The sequence below is a fragment of the Chiloscyllium plagiosum genome, chromosome 7, assembly GCF_004010195.1.
Source record: "Chiloscyllium plagiosum isolate BGI_BamShark_2017 chromosome 7, ASM401019v2, whole genome shotgun sequence".
NCBI classification, from domain to species: domain Eukaryota; kingdom Metazoa; phylum Chordata; class Chondrichthyes; order Orectolobiformes; family Hemiscylliidae; genus Chiloscyllium; species Chiloscyllium plagiosum.
The window spans coordinates 46,629,789-46,649,155 of record NC_057716.1 but is presented as its reverse complement, the minus strand read 5'-3'; the positions used below and the strand labels follow the sequence as shown (position 1 = coordinate 46,649,155).

Genomic DNA, 19,367 nt, shown 5'->3' with positions numbered 1-19,367 from the left:
GTTACTACTATCAATACAGGAGCATTGGCCTTTTTTTCCAATGACAGCTGAGAAGGTAAACAACAGCATCATTATGTACAGATTGTGGATACAAGGTAACAAATGTTTAATAGCGTTACCATTTTAAGAAGCATAAATTTTGCACTTGGTCTGTATCCCTCTTTCACTATGCTATTGAGAACATTCCGTATCATTCCTCAGTCACGTGACTTTCAGCAGATCCCAAATTTCACTTTCTCTTAACTTAACCACTTCTATTTATCCAAGAATGTAGATACACATCCCAATCTTTATATAATTTGATCCATGTTTTTCTACATTTGTGCTTCTTTGTGGAGGAGAGTGTAAAATGCAAGAGAAAAGGATTGGAATAGCAGTGGCCGCCCACAAGTAGTACTCCTCACTGACGCACAGAAGGATGTCCTGGATGCAAGTGTACCAGATCCATCTTCATCCTCCTTTCTCCTCTCTCTCACTCAAAGCTGACAGTCTGCTGATCATCAGAAGCTGTCCACAATTCTTCACCAGTGAGAACTGAAAGGCTCTGAAGAACATCTTCAACGCTTCCAAATGCTTTGCTTATGAACATACCTCATAGTTTGGTAGTCTCATTGTTGTGCTTCTGAATCTTAGTGGTTGGGTTCTTCAGAGATGTCATGAATTAAGTTTGAATTGAGTATCCCTTGCTACTTACAAGTCAGTGTTCAATTCTGCTTCCTGGTGCAAAATGATCTCTGATGAACTATGACAGAATGAAAGCAAGAATACAGTTTTCGTGGAATCAGGTATATATCTGCAAAACCTCTTGCTGTGGTTGCACAAAACATATGCACATTGATAGAGTTTTAACTTATTGAACCTCCTGCTTGCTGAAATGTTATTAAGATTGTTGTATGCAGCCAGTTGATCTAGCTAAAGTTGTGAATTCATGTGCCTAATCATTCCTGTTATTGTCATCAAAAAGAAAATGGTCAACCTTGGCATTCAATTCAAAAATAATTTGGTAACCTTTTGTATTCACGTGCAGCTGACTGCGAGATCCAGATACATCTTTTCTCACACGTTGATTGAAGATTACTTTCACAGCTACTAGTTAGGCATGATTACTTGGCCAGCAGAGTGTAGATAAATCCCTTCTGTGCAAGTTATGATCCCACTGTAGCATCTTGTTAGTGCTGGGGATAGTGGTTGTCACTCTTTTCTGATGTTCTGCTAAAAACATTTAAAGCACCTTTCATCCTGATTTTGCCATTTTGAAATTTGCGAAGGTTGAACTATATTGTGTACACATTAAAGCTTTCCACTCAAACATTTACCAGAGTTGCAAAAAGTGATGTTTCATTCAATATCCATCTGAAGAGCTTAAACTTTCTCCACCTGTATGTTCCAATCTATTTCAATTCCTGTACGATGACTTAAGTGTAATTTATATAATTTTGAAAACTTCCTGCTTTTCATTCTGGCAATAATTCTTCAATATAATTGGTTCAACGGTCTCCCTGCTGCTTCAAGTGTTCTTTGTGGTAAGTTCAGACAGGTCTGTAAAATTCCAAATAGTCTGGGATAGAGTAGGTGCAGAGAGAATGTTTCCACTTGTGGGAGATTCCAAAACAAGGGCCATAAATGAAGGATTGGTACCAATACATAGGCATAAGGAGGCTCTTTGTTTAACAGCATCTACAGTTAATTGTTTTTACCGAGGTGATTTTAACCCGACTATGAATCCACTTGCAAGGATGCCTGCCTTGAAGAAGTTTTCCTCCTCTGTCCATAAGAATCTCAGGGAGTCCCTCTCTCACTGCAACTCCCAGGTCATTTCCTCTGCCCTGAAACTCTTCAACCATGTCCTGAAACAGACTTGCTACCACAGCCACATTTGCTTCCTCAGTGCCTGCCTCTGTAACCAACTCATCCCACACGGGCTTCAGACCACCTTTAAACCAGCAGAGTTTAAACAGTATAGGCTACAGATTCAAAAACACCAGCAACAGTTCTCCTTCATGATCCTCCACTCCACGCACGCAGCAATGTGCCAGCACCTAACCGCTCTACAATCAGCCCTGCCTCAGCTGAGGGCCAAACTCTCTCAGAATCGCCAAGGACCCCTTCTGTACTATATCCTCAGGAGAATTCATACACCCACTCTCCTCCCTGATCTATCACCTCCATCCCCACCCCCATTCACCTATTGTACTCTATGCTACTTTCTCCCCACCCCCACCCTCCTCTCATTTATCTCTCCACCCTTCAGGCTCTCTGCCTGTATTCCTGATGAAGGGCTTTTGCCCGAAACATCAATTTTCCTGCTCCTCGGATGCTGTCTGAACTGCTGTGCTTTTCCAGCACCACTAATCCAGAATCTTTGTTTAATCACATTGGGTAACCCTGTTTTAGTCAAGCCGTAGACATTTTTTTTCATCGTGAGCTCTGTGGGGGGAGCAACGGCTGACGTGGAAGATCTGGAGAGGGATACAGCATTTTTTGTTGTGGTTTGTCCCGTGCAGCTCAGTGATGCAGAACTCTGTGCTTTATGGACTCTTTTCTTGGATTCACATGGAGACAAACATCAGAAGACCAACAATTCAGTGAAAGATGTTCTTTGGCTATGTTGAAATTTGTTGGCCTTTCAGTGCAAAGAGATGACATTGGAACGTGCACATCTGCAACACTCTGTCAATGTCCAGGACAACATGCTAAGGGGCACACAAAAGCCTACAGCAGCAGCCACCAGGCAGTAGAAAAACACTATATGTCTAACATGTTTCTGCCTTGATATTCTGCCTGTTAACTTAGAACCCCTTGTACCTTGGATTGGAATGTAAATAGTGTTTTCTCACATTTAGTAAATCGTTCAAGTTTGCTAAGAGTGTAATGTGCTTAACTGAGAAATGTGATTTTTCTTGTAACGTACTGTACATCATTTATAAAATTTTTTTTTGGACAAAATGTAGTTGCCACCAGACCATGAACCAAGCTCGAACAAATACAAGGCCCTTTTAAATCCTTGCATTTCCTTTGTAATAATGACAAAAGAAAAATAGACGGATTACAACATCCTGATTTCTGCTTCCAAAAGAAAAGCTTATGAAGGCAGTTTTTTTTTTAAGTACGCAGCCATTTCAAAACTTTTTCTGGCATATAAACTCCTCGTCGCAGTTGAAGCCTGTCATTCATCTCTCTCTCTCTCTCTCTCTCTGTGTATACCCACCACCTCCCCACCCCCCCACACTCCCCTCCCCCTGTATTCTCCTGCTCAACATCACTTGTACCTCCCACCTGTTCACTCGTGGTCATACATAGTCTGAGGCATTAAAATAAGGTCATATCGAAAAACTTCGGGAAGCATTAGGTTAGAATGTGGATCTTGCTATCAAAGAAATGACTGAGACAAATAGATGCTTTCAAGAGAGGAAGGATAGAAAAAATATGCTATGTTAGATATAATGGGAAAAGGCTTATGTAGAGTAAAACCACTAAAAATGTCTATGATCCATTTTTGTGCTGCTTATTCTGTGTAATTCTATCTAATTTTATGATAATGAAGATGCTTGCTTCTGAAAGGATCAAAAAGAAGATAAATCATTTATATAATTGTTACCCATTTTCTAAACAACATGTTGAAAGATATTATTATACACCTCTGGAGAAGGTGAGACTTGAATCCAGGCCACTTGGCTCAGAGGTAGGAACACTAAAACTGCACTACAAGAGTCCTCAGAAGCTTATTAGAAACATTATGAGAGTTAATTTGCTTGAAGGCAGTTATTGAAAACGGCAATTGTGAATGGATATCCAGAGTTATGCACCTTGCGATTTTCCTTTCCAAAGTATTTTCTTCTTTCCATTTTCATGATGCTTATGTATCTCATCAGATTATTTAGAATTGAACAATAATGTAAAATATATGAACAAATGATGATTTATAAAGTAAATACAACACTTTTCAATTATGTAAACTGCTATAGTAATTTGTAAATGGAATGGTGTGCAAGCTTTTTATTAACTGAATTTTTAAAATGATAACCTCAAATCAGTCCAAGTGTAGTTTCAGATAACTACTTGTGATCCATTGTCTGTCATTGTTGAGCACATACACTATATAAACAGAAACTACTAACATGTAAATGAGTTCAACAAGCAACAGTCAATTAGCAGCTTTTGTTTTGCTTTTCAGGACTTTTTGGTTTACAATTTACAACAGGTAGATTGGAAAATGCAAATCTGCTCTTTATTTAACTCAATTTGATAACATGACTAAGAATATTTAATTAAAGCCAAAGTGCCTATTTTTATTCAAAGACATCAATTATACATTGAGCACCCAACTGATATTGCGACTGTATAAAATAGATTAAAGAAATATTCTTGCGAAGTACATTTTTTTCATGTCCATAGTATTGTAAACAAGTTAGCATGTATTACATTAAAGCAGTCAAAAGATGCAAAGGAGAATTTTTTTTTAAATTTCCAGATGCTGTAAGCATCAGATAAACAAATGCCAGACAGCCAGCATTTCTACAGCTGAAAATGACTGGAGCTGAAAGGCAAATCCAACATCCCTGTAGCAAGTCTGCAGTTAAAGCATGCAAGGTGGTCTAAGAGTAGAATGACTTTTTGTGAGTTTTCAATACCCAGATCTGTTTTCACCTTGGTATAGGTGGGATTGGTGGAAGGGGTGGAGCACCTCGCTCTCTCCGACCTGAATCTATTATAGAAAGAAGATTATAATCAATGCACTGTACAAAGAATTATAAAAAAATGTTACTTTTCCAGTTAAATAGAATTTTAAAATTTGATTCGAAAATAATATTGATGCTAAGAACAATTATAACATTAATTGTTACAAAATTTCAGAAAGATGATTATCTTTGCAGATTTAGATATACCCCGGTAACTGTTTTCTATAACTTAAAAGGAGTCCTTCTTCTCTTCCCGAGAAATGAGAGCATGAGTATTATAACCTTGAAATTCTTTTAAGAGAATTCCCCCATACTATTTTTCTCCCTCACCAATATACACAATTTATTTTTTAGATGCCCAAATATTGCTGTAACTGAAGCAACATTTAAATTTGGAAGTACTGTACTTCTGCATTGAATGTATTTGCACTGTTCTGTCTCTTTTACTTTTACCAATGTTCTTCTCTCCATTTCTGAAAATGATTTCTGGTTTCAGAAGCATAACTTATCCCCATGTCTATCACTCACATGGCCATTAACCATGTATGACTGAGTGTTTGCATGTTACTTTTCCCTGGTAGAATAGGCTTACTTGTAATTGCTGTCTTGAGCCAGGAAGTAAAGTTCAGCTATTAATTGGATAAACACTATTTCTAATTATTGGATATCTTTCAAAATGTTCTACAAAATCCCCGTAACTAATGAGGAACTTTCCTGTGCAATTCTTGGCTAATTGCAATCACATTAAAGGATTATAGAATTATTTTAAAATGAAGGAAGGAAAGTTTTCAGCTCTTCATGTTTCAAACTTCAAAATAGGTTGACAAATTGCTCTGCTACTCACCTCTGTTCTCTGCCTTGTTCTGTTTACTGGGATAAGTTTTTGGGAAGTTTACATATGGTTCTGGTGGTGGAAAATCAGAGGTGGAATGGAAAGAAAATCTGCCTTCCCACTCATCTGTGGTAAAAAAAAAGTTAATTTTACAATGCATGGATAGCAGCATATCTTTGTTTACATGGGAGCATTTCAAAACATATCTTTAGGTACAACTGTGTCTGGAGACAAAATGGTCTGAAAATTAAGGCTGAAGACAAAACAGGCTGATATCTTTTTGTGACAAGGAATCATGTACACAAGTCGCAAATCACTGCAGTGAGATGAACCATTCAATTACAGCACATTTTAAGGTTTGTAGTGAAGTTAAAATGCTTCTTGGCTACTTCATTTGAAAAGTTTCTGAATATCATCAACGAAGACAAGATGATTCAGTTCTTGTCATTCAAAGAAGCTAACATTAAGAGTTCAGAATACTATTTTCATAGAGTCATGATGTGGACTTGCTGGTGTTGGACTGGGGTGGACAAAGTTGAAAATCAAACAACACCAGGTTACAGTCCAATAGGTTTATTTGGAAGTACCAGCTTGTGGAGCGTGTCCTCATAGGACACAAGCTCCACTAGTACCCGACAAAGGAGCAGCGCTCCGAAAACATTTACTTCCAAATAAACCTGTTGGACTATATCCTGATGTTGTGTGATATTTAATGCAGAATTATAGAATCCCTACAATGTGGGAACAGGCCCTTTGAGTCCACACTGACCATCCCCTCCAAACGGCAACCCCCCCCCCCCCCCCCCCCCCCCACCCTCTCCTTGTAATTCTATTTCCCATAGCTAATCCACCTAGTCTGCACAACTTTGGACACTACGGGGCAATTTAGCACTGCCAATTCACCTAACTGACGCGTGGAGTCATAGAGGAAACAGACCCTTTGGTCCAAACCATCATGCCGACCAGATATCAGAACCCAATCTAGTCCCACCTGCCAGCACCACTGGTCACAGGCCTCCACTCTGAAAAACAACCCTCCACAACCGCCCTCTGTCTTCTACCTTTGAGCTAATTCTGTATCCAAATGGCTAGTTCTCCCTGTATTCCATGAGATCTAACCTTGCTAATCAGTCTCCCATGGGGAACCTTGTTGAAAGTCTTACTGAAATCCATACAGATCACATTTACCACTCTGCCCTCATAAATCCTCTTTGTTACTTCTTCAAAAAACTCAATCAAATTTGAGACATGATTTCCCACACACAACGCCATGTTGACTATCCCAAATCAGTCCTTGCCTTTCCAAATACATGTTCATCCTGTCCCTCAGGATTCCCTCCAACAACTTGCCCACCACAGACATCAGGCTCACTCGTCTACAGTTCCCTGGCTTGTCCTTCCCACCCTTCTTAAACAGTTAGCCAACCTCCAGTCTTCCAGCACCTCATCTGTGACCATCAATGATACAAATATCTCAGCAAGAGGCCCAGCAATCACTTCTCCAGCTTCCCAGAAAGTTCTAGGGTACACCTGATCAGGTCCTGGGGATTTATCCATATTTACGCGTTTCAAGACATCCAGCACTTCCTCCTTTGTAATCTGGACATTTTGCAAGATGTCACCATCTATTTCCCTACATTCTATATCCTCCATATACTTTTCCACAGTAAATACTGATGAAAAATACTCGTTTAGTATCTCCCCCATTTTCTGTGACTCCGCACAAAGACTGCCTTGCTGATCTTTGAGGGACCCTATTCTCTCCCTAGTTATCCTTTTGTCCTTAATATATTTGTAAAAACCCTTTGAATTCTCCTTAATTCTATTTACCAAAACTATCTCATGCCCCCTTTTTGCCCTCCTGATTTCACTCTTAAGTATACTCCTACTGCCTTTATACTCTAAGGATTCACTCGATCTATCCTGTCTATACCTTACATCTTTGGACTGTGGGAGGAAACTCACATTGACAAGGGGAGAATGTGCAAACTCCAGACATATAGTCACCCCAGCTGGAATCGAACCCAGGTGCCTGGTGCTGCAAGACAACAGTGGTAACCACTGTTCCTTAATTCCTTGACATTTTGTCTTCAATTTAGATTCCAAATACAATTCCAAACTGACAATAATTAAGTCAGATCTGATTCATTGCAAATTCCAACTATTTGATACAATATAAAAGAAATCTGATAGGTATAAAAACCTCTTATCTAAATAAGCATTTTGGAAATTAGTTTTCTACATGTCGATTATATTGCTTCTCATTTAAAGTTGTACCATCATCCATCCATACCACAATTTTTTTTTTTTACGAAGTACCATTCAAGATCCTGAAGGGTAGCAACTTATCCACTAGTCTCAAATTAGATAGTTTCATTTTTGCTATAGAACTAACTGAACTTGAATAATTCAGTGGAACAATGCTGCAGTCTGAAATCAACACATTCAAGTGTCAGTTTAATGCAACACTGTGTGAAATAAGGTAGCCAATTCCTCAAAAACAAGAGAATGATCCCTTGGTGTTCCCATGACAATTCCAGGTGGGGTTCTCTCATTCAAACAGCCAGCTTTTGCACATCCAGAGGAATGGCTAATCCAGAATTGACATTCAAGCTCATCCTAGCCTGGTACAGACTCCCATGCCTGTTACCAATCTGGTACCGATCCCTACCTCAGTCTCTCAGTCTGGCACAGACCCTTCCGCAAACTCTGTTCAAGTTTTCAAGCTGTCATTTGTCCCCTTCCACCCCTTTCTTTCTTATTCAGCTTGTTGTATTTGGTGTTACTGAGGATGTTGGAAGAGTCTTTGGCATCTGGTCGAAGTGATTGGTGATGATGCAGCCAATTCTGACCTATACATTGTTCCTCAACATTCAATGACAGGCCTTGTTGCTCCTCCAACCAGGGATGGGAACCAGTGATTGAAGGATGTGGAACATTCAGCGTGGGAGAGATGGAATCTGTGATTAATGGAGCAACTCTGTCTCTTCTATACTCACTTCTTATCCAATCACAACTCTTGCAGTCAGTTCCTGCTCTCACTGGTTGACAGCGGAGTTGTGATTTTTTTTTAAAAACCACACATGTTGGACAATGCGAACGGTCAGAACGTAAACTTGAAATGTCAATGTCCAAAATGCACCAAATGTCAGAACTTCCTCATTTCTGTATATTGTAGTAGTTGTAACTTATTTCTAGGATAAACAGATATGTTTAATATTGCATCCATTAATTGATTCGTGAAACATTTCCAGCTCAGCTGTATGGTGCAGTAACGTCAGAGGTAAGGTCTGGCTTTTGGCTACAACAGTCTGTATAGTAAGTCCTCTATACCTAGCTGCCATGAGGGAAAAACATTCATATGAAATGAAGGTTGGAACATAAAAGAGAGACAAATTAAATCAATTGAATTTTCCTCACAACACAGCTGTCAGAATGCTGTCACTCATTCACCAACGTAAACTTTAGACTTAAAATAAGGTGTTATTTCTCAACAACTTAGTGTATGTATTCTGAAAACATCTTGAGGTGCATGTGGATGAAAACTGGTGTAATATTTACCTTCACACATTGCTTGTGAGGACTCCTGGAAGCCATTTCTCAGTGATGTTGGTGGGGGTACAGGACTTCCTCGGTCAGGAGGAAGGGGGGGTCTGAAGCCACTCCTGGTGTCTGAACCCATTCTGCTTGGAGGCTGTGGGACAGGTGGTGCTTTCTGACTACTACCATTTCTACCAACTGGAGGTGGTGGAGGAAGAGGTCCTGTTTTAAGAAGATTAGAAAATAATTAGTGTACAGTCCTATAATGTGATTTTCAATAAGTTAAAGTTTCCTCTAAAAAATGAATGCAACATGACTTTCTGACTCTACGTACAAAGAGTTGTTCAACATTAATAATGAAATTCAAATCTGCATTCTAAACTGTGGTTTACTGCTTTATTGCCAGAAATCTATAAAATAAAAGTGTCAGTCTCCTTATCCCTAGCTTTGTTTATTTAAATAAAATCTAGGCCAAATCAAATGAGATTTCATTTGGAAAGGCATCTGGATGGGTGAATGAATAGAAAGGGTTTGGAGGGATATGGGCCAGGTGCTTGCAGGTAGAACTAGGTTGGGTTGGGATATCGGATTCTGGATTAGTGGTGCTGGAAGAGCACAGCAGTTCAAGCAGCATCCGAGGAGCAGTAAAATTCGACGTTTCGGGCAAAAGCCCTTCATCAGGAATACAGGCAGAGAGCCTGAAGGGTGGAGAGATGTTTTTACCTGGGTTGGGATATCTGGTCGGCATGGACGAGTTGGACTGAAGGGTCTGTTTCCGTGTTGTACATCTCTATGACTCTATGTCACCATGGAGAGCTCCTAAAAAAAATTGCTTCACTCTCCTATTTCATTGTTTTAAACAGTTTCCTAGTTTATAGTGTCTTTAGCTCTACTCACAATGTAATCTCCATTACACCTTAGCTTAGTCTCAACTGGTTTTTCTTAAAACAAAATACACTCATGCACCCAACAAATCTCAAGCTTAAATTGAAATAAATAGTTATCATTGGAGTTGGGTTTGTTCCTACAATCTTCTGATTTCTAGATAACATAGGAATGTTACTGCCCTGATATTGACTTCTCAGCCATAAGGAAAACACCATTATTGTAATTAAGTTCCTTTATCAATTTGTATTTCCTAATTGGATTTGTTGTAATTTTAGGTTTACTATATTCGAGATGATTGACTTTTTCCTGTCACTTCAAAAATGGACAGCAATTTCTGACTCAGCCCAGGCATTTCTTTGCCTTACAAATTAAAGAAAGAAAGGACCAAATTAAGGATATGAATTTACAACAATCATTTTGGGGAATTGACAAAAGAAAACAGAAACAGAAATCAGTAAACTTTCTTTTGTCTCTCCTCTCCTTTACATTGCTTCCATTGCTGTACTTTTCTGTGTTCTCTGTATTCTCTTCCTCATTTCTCCATATCCCGAGTCTTCACTTGATCCTTATTTCATTACTTTCTCTTTAACTCACCTGATCTGCTGGGTGGGTCCCTCACAGGAGGCGGAGGTCTTTCACCAGGAGGAAGAGGACCACTGCGAATTGGTCCTGGTGATGTTGAAGGGGTGCTGTGGAGAGACAAATTTCGTTGAGGGAGCTTTGGAATTTCAACATCTGTAGCAGAGCTGGAATGATTGGAAGATGGTCCTGGCCGATTAGGTGGTGGTGGTGGGGGAGCTTGGAAAGAGGGAGTTGGCCTAGGTGTTTGAGGGACAGGTGGTTTCTGATGTTGTGGTGGTGGGAGTGGAGGACCATCCCTATTAAGTGAGGGCCTATTTGTCATAGGTGGCGGCAGTGGCCTATCATCTGTCATCCTAACTGGAGTTGGAGGCAGTGGAGGTCTGTTAGTACTGGGAACTGGAGGCATTGGTGGTGAAGGCTTGTCCTCAACAACCCTGTTAGGTGTGGGAGGCAGTAAAGATCTATTTGCACTGTTCTGTGGAACAGCTGGAGAGAATGGACGAGAAGACCCTTGATTGCGATTTGGTAGTGAAGGTCCCCTGATGGGTGGTCGATTTTCTAATGCAGGTGGAGGACCCCTGTTCTGCATACTTGATGCTGATGGTCTTGGTGCATTTGGTAAAGGTGGCGGTACTGCATCAGGTTTTGAACTTATTTCTGGCCTTGAAAACTTTGGTTGCGGCAATTTATTTCTTGCTAGCTCAGGGTTATTATTCCTTGGAAAACCAGATGACCCAGGTATCTTTGGAGGAGTGTTGCTTGGTGCAAATGGTCTGGGACCAGATGATCTTCCACCCGGTGGCATAATTGGAGGTCTACTGCCACCAGAATCTGTGGATGGAAATGGTAATAAATACATAATTAACAGTTAAAAACAAACTTTTACAGTTTACTTGTAAACAATTACATATTGTAGAACAGCAACGTTTTTAAAAAAAAATAGTTTTGATCCACAGAAATTCATTTGTTAGAACTGTAGACTGGTAAATATGATACTTCCTACGGTATACTCAGATCTATCTGACTCATCCATTCTCTTTACACAATTTTTGTTTAATTCTCCTCAAGGCATTTGAAACATTAATTCGCAGACAGTGGCAAAATAATGTGACATGGAGCTCCGGCATTAAAATTTGGTTTTAAGTCACACTGAAAACTTAATTGTCCATTTTGTTCTAATTCAGCAATTTTAAATTGTGTGTTAATTAAATTATACAATTTTAAATCATACACTAAACCCAAGGAAAGAAAATGTGTAGAATAGAACCCCCCACCCCCCCCAAAATATTTTTGCTATAACAAATGGGCGAACGCCAGATACCCGGGTTCAATTCCCGCCTCAGGCAACAGTCTGTGTGGAGTTTGCACATTCTCCCAGTGTCTGTGTGGGTTTCCTCCGGGTGCTCCGGTTTCCTCCCACAATCCAAAGATGTGCAGGTTAGGTAAATTGGCCATGCTAAATTGCCTGTAGTGTTAGGTGAAGGGGTAAATGTAGGGGGATGGGTCTGGGTGGGTTGCTCTTCGGAGGGTCGGTGTGGACTTGTTGGGCTGAAGGGCCTGTTTCCACACTGTAAATAATCTAAAAAAAATGAACAGTCATTAAATCAAAACCAGATTTCTATATAGATCTTTTGTCCATAGTGAATCTCGCATTTACCACTTGACAAATGAAAACATTTGTGGGTGCTGATTGGAAACGCATATCAGTTCCATTCGGAGTGGCTTTTTTTTAATATGCGGTGGATGGGACGGAGGTCAGAATTCAAGCGCTGCCCCATCATAGGCCATGGGATTTATGGAACGCTCCTGATTATCATGCCATTAACTGGCACCTTCAAATCTAAAGGGTGCCTGACATTTTGTTAAGTCTGGTGGAAGTGGAGGAGCAAGGAAGAGAGAGGGAACCATTCTTTCTCCATAAGTATACATGTACAGTGATCACATCATTTATATTTCATAATGTCATTTTAGACTGGTTTCATTGGTCCACGTCTCAATTGCAGTGTACCTAGGAAATGTACCTGGTATGTCTTCAAGGCAAGAGTGAGGCCATGTTTTTTGGGAACTGGGCTGACAGATCCCTTTATCCCCTTCACCATCAGGACACATTACCTGAAGGTGTTGGGAATATGGTTTGGTGGGGCTTGGGTGTGCGCAAAAACCTGGGAGGCATGTATCACTAAGATGAGGCAGAATTTAGGGAGCTCTGCTCCCTCTCCATCATGAGTAAAAACCTGATCATCAGGTGTGAACCACTCTCTGTTGTTGTACATGATGCAAATCTGGCGCATTCCCAGAACCTGTAACATTGTAATCCATTTCATCTGGAGGTTTAAGATGGACCATGTTTGCATGCAGCACCACATACAAACCTCTAATCGGGGGAAGAGAAGAATGTTTCCAACACCACCATCATCCTGATGGTTACCTTTGTGTGTGACTACATCAACCTGTGCATAGACCTCAATACACAACACCAAGTGTTACTACATACTGAGGTTCTACCTGTACCTGGTGTTGCAAAGGACAGAACTGGCCTCGGAGCTGTGGATCACTCCAAGTAATTGGACTGTTCCATATCACCTGTCCTTCAAGAAAACACCTTTGACCACAAGTCAAAGTGATCAGCACATAGTGTCCTCAAGACCCTGCGGGAAAGGAGAGGATGGATCCTGAGCAGACTGTCAAAGTCATTTAGCAAAAGGTGTCATCACCAGAACTTTCCAACAAGCACCAAGGTGTCGCTTGGCTGGTGGTGAGAAGTGTACTGCCTGCAAGATCCTTCATGTATGCCTGAACACACTGTGCCACCACATGCTGCCCTTTGTCAGCTGCAGAGGTTGGAGACTGTCACACACCTCCTTCTGGAATGTGCCTTTGCACAGGAATTCTGGAGAAAAATATAGTGGTTTGTGTCAAGGTTAGTCCTGAGCAGCTCCGTGATGCAGGACTCTCTACTCTACAGTCTGTTCCCCAGGATGCACAATGAGACAACTGCACCTGGAAGACCATCAACTCAGTGAAAGACGCTCTTTGTTCTGCCTGAAACATATGGGTCTTCCAGAGCAAGAAGTTGACCTTGACAGAGTGTTGCGGACTTGCACATTCCAAGGTTAAGAACCATGTGCTAAGGAACGCACTAAAGCTTGGGGCAGCTGCTGCCATGGCTGAGTGGGAAAAGACCACAGTCTGAGATCTCCCTGCTGAAGTACAATGGAAGTCTGTTCAGTTAACAAACCTACCTCGTGCCTAGTAGGTTGCATTGGAAAGAAATGACTTGGGTTCTGACTCTTCTCCATATATTAAGACTGTACAGAATTAAACTGCTCTACTGACAATGTGTGTATGTAAACATTTTTATGAACAAAATATATTTTTGAAATTAAAAAAAGGAATATCCACATCATTTTCTAGGGTCACTTAGAGAAGTCATTGCTGGGGACTTGTAACCTCCTGGTTTTTTCATTTAGGAAGTCAGTATAAAACATTTTAATACGCACTCTCCTTTGAAGTAACTTTGAACTTTACAACTCATCCAGATTTCCTTGTAAACTAAAAATGTATCAGCCACGTATCTATAAATTCTTACACATGCCACAATGCAATATGTACAAAGATATAAGTACAAATATATGATGATTTTCAACTACATCAGTTAACAAAATTAGATGAGCATCACCATTTAACAGGCTAATAACACATAAATAATTTTTAAGAAGATTGAAAATTCGAGGCTACATTAATTAATTGTTATTTACCTGAACTCTCTCGGCTTCCTGCAGACCTCAGCTTTGGCATTCCACCTGCAAATAATCCACCTAAACCTGCTGGTCCACCACCAACTCCTCCTCCTCCTCCTCCTCCACCACCACTCCCGCCACCACCACCGCCACCGCCGCCACCTCCTCCTCCTCCTCCAGGACCTTTAGGAACTGTTTAAAGAGAAATACAATTGGTATATTATTTACAGTGGACTGGTAAATCTTCCCTATAAAATAGTAATTTGTATATATTAGAAGGTGTGGTTTCGAGCATGGAGTCTCATTCACCGAGAGAAATGATCTAAGAATTTGATATAGGAGTGATGGAGTTTGAGAGATTTCTGAATTTCCGCACATTAAAGTTGGAAAATTTATTTTAAATAAATTTCTCATGTCAGAATACCAGAATCTCATCCCTAAACCAGAGGAATATCTTTGTGCAAGTTTGATGGGACCTTTCCTTCCCTCAAAGCAAGCTGAGCAATAAGGAATTTTGTTCATGGAACAACAAGTATGCTTTTCTGTATCCATGTGGCTAGGGTAAAAAATTTCAAAAACAAAATTCTAGAGTTTTAAAAAGCACAAAGAGCAAATTGTAAAGGAGAAAGCATTTTAACAAAGTGTAAACTGATTGTATATTGCAGGTAAATTCATACAGCACACTATGTGCTTGAATGAGATAGCAAATGGTGCAGTGTGATTTTTTAAAAAATGGCAGCAAAACATCGGAAACTTTAATTTAATTAATCTGTCAAATTAATAAACTTATTTGCCTAATTCTTTAAACTTACCACTAACAATTGGTGCACTCCTATCATTGGTAACTGCCTTCTTCAACTTTTTGGGCTTGCATATATCTGACAGAAGAGCATTTCTTCCAACTTGCTCAGTTTTGCTTAGTGAAGGTTTCTCTGTATTTGCCTAATGTTTGCAAGATGACAGAAGAAAAAGAATGTTTGTTATTCACTTGGTGAAAATTGCATCATAGAATTTGAGTGCTACTGGAAAGATTTCTAATTATTTTGTGGTTCAATATGCCACTTGAACAACAAATTGATTAAATATGAATCCCATAGCAGATGATCAGTTAAAATAAACATTTTACCTTGTAGCAAACCATACGAGTAACAGTTTTCATGTTTATTTATGTGAAATTCAAATAGATCCATCATTATAATATCTCAGTCCAGCATTACCTGCTTTTATTTCAGAATCTGCTTTTGTTTTGCGAGAATGATGTTATTTAGTGGTGGGTTGGGTAACAGAAGTGGAATTGAGTAACAATAAAAAGTGTTTGATAGAGTAGAGTGAGACTGGGAAGATAAAAAATAATTGCTATCAAGTCAGATTCACTGTATATTGTGGCAAGTGAGGAGGCCACCACCAGATCCACTTCTAAGTCTGGTATTAGGATGCAAATCTCTCTCAACCAGTATTGCTGGGTGGGACATGTCATTTGCATACCTGACATCAGACTAGCGAAGCAACCATCCTGCATGGAACTTAGTTTGGAACGCACCCTGGACGACAGCGGAATCACTTCCTCAAAGCCTTCTAGAGAGATCAAACATCCCCACTGATTCATGGGAGTCCCTAGTTTGTGACCGTGCAGAACCAAGATAACTAAATTCAGGAAGGTACTGAACATACTGAGAAACTTTGGAGATTTGTAGAGGCTCTCCAACTTCTCAATTTCGTATCTGAGTATTCTCCCACCTTTAGAATCCATCTACCAGGCCCGCTATCAAGGAAAGGCTGCCAGCATTCTCAAAAATCCATTCCACCCTGGCAATGCTTTTCTACAACCTCTACCAGGGGGGAGAAGGTACAGAAGCCTGAACACATGGACCAGCCAGTTTCAAAACAGTTTCTACCCTACTGTTGTTAGAATACTGAATGGACTCATAGACTTGTAGCATTTGCCTGTACCTGTGTTTTTGTTTTGTCACTGTTCACCTATTATTTACTTATTATGCTATTTAACTATGTGATCTGCCTGTATTGCTCGCAAGACAAAGCTTTTCACTGTGCCCTGGTGCACGTGACAATAAATTCAATTCATTGAAAACATCAGTTGCTTGATCCTTCCATCACCATCTACTCGAGTTATCTCATTGTGTAGTGGACTTGTCAGTCACGTCAGAAACAATGTATCCTCTAATTCTTCTTCCCCCCTGTGAACACCTCCACAGTCTGTTACACAGCAATGGATTCTGGAAGCAGAAGTCGGGCGGGTTGGACCGAAGGATCTGTTTCCATGCTGTACATCTCTATGACTAAGTCATGCAGCAGTATGACTGACATGCACAAATCTTGCCAGCAGCTGCACAGCCAGATGGTGGCGCTGCTTATATGAGGACTGCTCAGGAAGGTGACTATAGGTAACTTTTTAAGTTGTGATTTCCATAAGCAGCTCAAGTGATTTACTTATACAGGGGTTGATTCACGTATGCTGATGAATTTGTGGGAGGGTAGTCGTAATAACCCTCTGTGATCTGAAACCAGATATTTGGTTCTTTCGCATATATAACATAATGCTTCAGTATTTCCACAAGAATTGCTAACGTGGTTTTGAGAAATTGATTACAGGGAATTAAAGCTAGCTCATTATTACTTTACCACAGATTTTTTAAACAGTTTGTCTGACTACATGTTTTAAAATCCAAAATTTAATGAAATATTTTTCCTTCTACTCAAAATTGAGTAGAAAAAGAAGGAACAATTGCAGTGGCTTTAGTTAGTATATTCTGAGTAAAGATCATTTGGAGTGTTGGGGATAAATAGTTAGTAGCGTGTGAAGTTTGATCGGTAGGTGGGACTAGGTTTCTTTATATCAGTGGCAGGAGGAAGTAAATGATTCAACAAGTAGGTAGTGATCAAAACATGGGCTTGAGGTAACAGTGGATATCTGTTGAATAATTGAGTCATTTATGGAGATAAGACTGTAGATCTAAACTTTTAAACAGATGAGAAGTGGATTTAAAACAAATAAGGACTGAATATAAAGAAATTTAGACAACAAACTATTTATCAAATTTGAGAAGCAGAGAGGATCATGGCTGATCCAATACTCCTCACGTCCACTTTCCTCCCTCTCCCATGACGCTGGATTCCCCTCTTGATCAAGTGTCTATCTCTCTCTATTTTAGCCTTAAATATACACAAAGACTCCGCTCCATAGCTCTCTATAGCAAGGAGTTACAAAAACAACCAAGCCTCCGAGAAGAAATTCCTCATGATAGTTTAAAACGGTGCCACTTAATTATGATGCTATGCTCTGTGGTCCAAGGTCATCTCATGAGGAGAAACATATTTTCAGCATTTACCCTGTCAACTCTCTTAAGAATCCTATCTGTTTCAGTGAGATCACCTGTTATTCTTCTAACTTCCATTGATTAAATTCCAATGAGTGGTTGTTGAGCCTTTGCTCACAAAACAGTCCCTCCATACCAAGAATCATCCTGGTGAACCTTCTCTGAACTGCCTCCAATGAAATAATACCTTTTCTTAAACAAAGGGACCAAAACTGTTCACAGTACTCCAGATATGGTCTCACCAGCACTTTGCACGTTTGCAATTAGTCTTCTCGACTCGCATATTCCAACCCCCTTGAAATAAGAGCTAACATTCCATTAGCCTTCCTGCTAGACTTGTGTGCTAGCTTTCTTTGTTTCAGCCATAAGTACACCAAGCCGTTGGTGTTGCAGCTTTCTGCAGTTTTCTTCCATTTTAGTGATACTTTGTTCTTTTGCTCTCCCTTCCAAAATGAACAACTTCACATTTTTCCTTATTATAGTCCATAAAGAACATAAAGACTAGGAGCATGAGTAGGCTGTCTGGCCCTTTGAGTCTGCTCCGCCATTCAATAAGATCATGGCTGATCTTTGGTGCACTCCGATTTACCTACCCATGCTCTCACCATATCCCTTAATTCCTTTGTTGTCCAAAAAAAACTACCCTTACTTTAAAAACATTTACTGAAGTAGCGTCAACTAATTCCCTGGGCAAGAAACTCCATAGATTAACAACCCTCTGGGTGAAGAGGTTCCTTCTCAATTCAATCCTAAATCTGCTCCCTCTAATCTTAAGGCTGTGCCCTCTTGTCCTAGCTTCACCCACCAATGGAAACATCCTCTCTACTTCTATCTTATGCATTCCCTTTATAATTTATATGTTTCTATAATATCCCCCCTCATTCTTCTGAATTCCAATGAATATAATCCTAACATACTCAGTCTCTCCTCATAAACCAACACCCTCAACTCTGGAATAAACCTAGTGAACCTCCTCTGCAAAACCTCCAGTGCCAGTACATCCTTTCTCAAGTAAGGAGACCAAAACTGCACACAGTACTTCAGGTTTAGCCTCACCAGCACGTTGGAGGAAGTGAGGACTGCAGATGCTGGAGATCAGAGTTGAGAGTGTAGTGCTGGAAAAGCACAAAGGCTAGGCAGCATCCGAGGAGCAGGAGAATCGATATTTCTGTCAAAACCCTTTATCAAGCTTTTGAGCTGAGGGGGTGGTGAGATAAAAGGGAGGGGGGTGGTGGGAAGGTAGCTGAGATTGCAATAGGTAGATAGAGGTGAGGGTAATGGTGATGGGTGGAGCAGATACACAGGAAGGAAGATGGAGAGATCATGAGGGCAGTGCTAAGTTGGAAGGTTGGAACTAGGATAAGGTGGAGGGAGGGGAAATTAAGAAACTGGTGAAATTCACACTGATGCCGTGGGGTTGGAGAGTCCAGAGGCAGAAGATGAGGCGTTCATCCTCCAGGTATCGGGTGGTGAGGCAATGACCTAAAACCTGCATGTCCTTGGCGAATTTGAAGGGGGTGGGGTTGAAGTGGTCAGCCACAGGGCAGTGGGTGTTCTGGAGATGTTCTCTGAAGCGCTCTGCAAGTAGGCATCCTGTCTCCCCAGTGTAGAGGAGACTACCTCAGGAGCAACAGATACAATAAGTGACATGTGGAAATGCAGGTGAAACTTTGATGGATGTGGAAGCCTCCTTTGGGTCCTTGGACAGAGGTGAGGGGGGAGGTGTGGGCGTAGGATTTGCAATTCCTGCAGTGGCAGGGGAAGGTGCCGG

At 40.4% G+C, this 19,367-nt stretch overlaps 1 protein-coding gene across 4 annotated transcripts in view; it reads right to left on the bottom strand.

The window, feature by feature from the left end:
- Positions 1-3,981: 3,981 nt before the first annotated feature.
- wipf1b (WAS/WASL interacting protein family, member 1b) overlaps positions 3,982-19,367 on the bottom strand; it is a 128,212-nt gene continuing 112,826 nt past the window's right edge. For all 4 annotated transcript variants that reach the window (XM_043693583.1, XM_043693581.1, XM_043693582.1 and 1 more), the window contains exons 3-8: positions 15,074-15,203; positions 14,280-14,453; positions 10,534-11,352; positions 9,073-9,273; positions 5,524-5,637; positions 3,982-4,705 (exon numbers count right to left, since the gene is read on the bottom strand). In XM_043693583.1, coding sequence (XP_043549518.1) covers positions 4,644-4,705; positions 5,524-5,637; positions 9,073-9,273; positions 10,534-11,352; positions 14,280-14,453; positions 15,074-15,203 — 1,500 coding nt within the window. In that variant the 3' untranslated portion in view covers positions 3,982-4,643. The remainder of the gene's footprint in view (positions 4,706-5,523; positions 5,638-9,072; positions 9,274-10,533; positions 11,353-14,279; positions 14,454-15,073; positions 15,204-19,367) is intronic.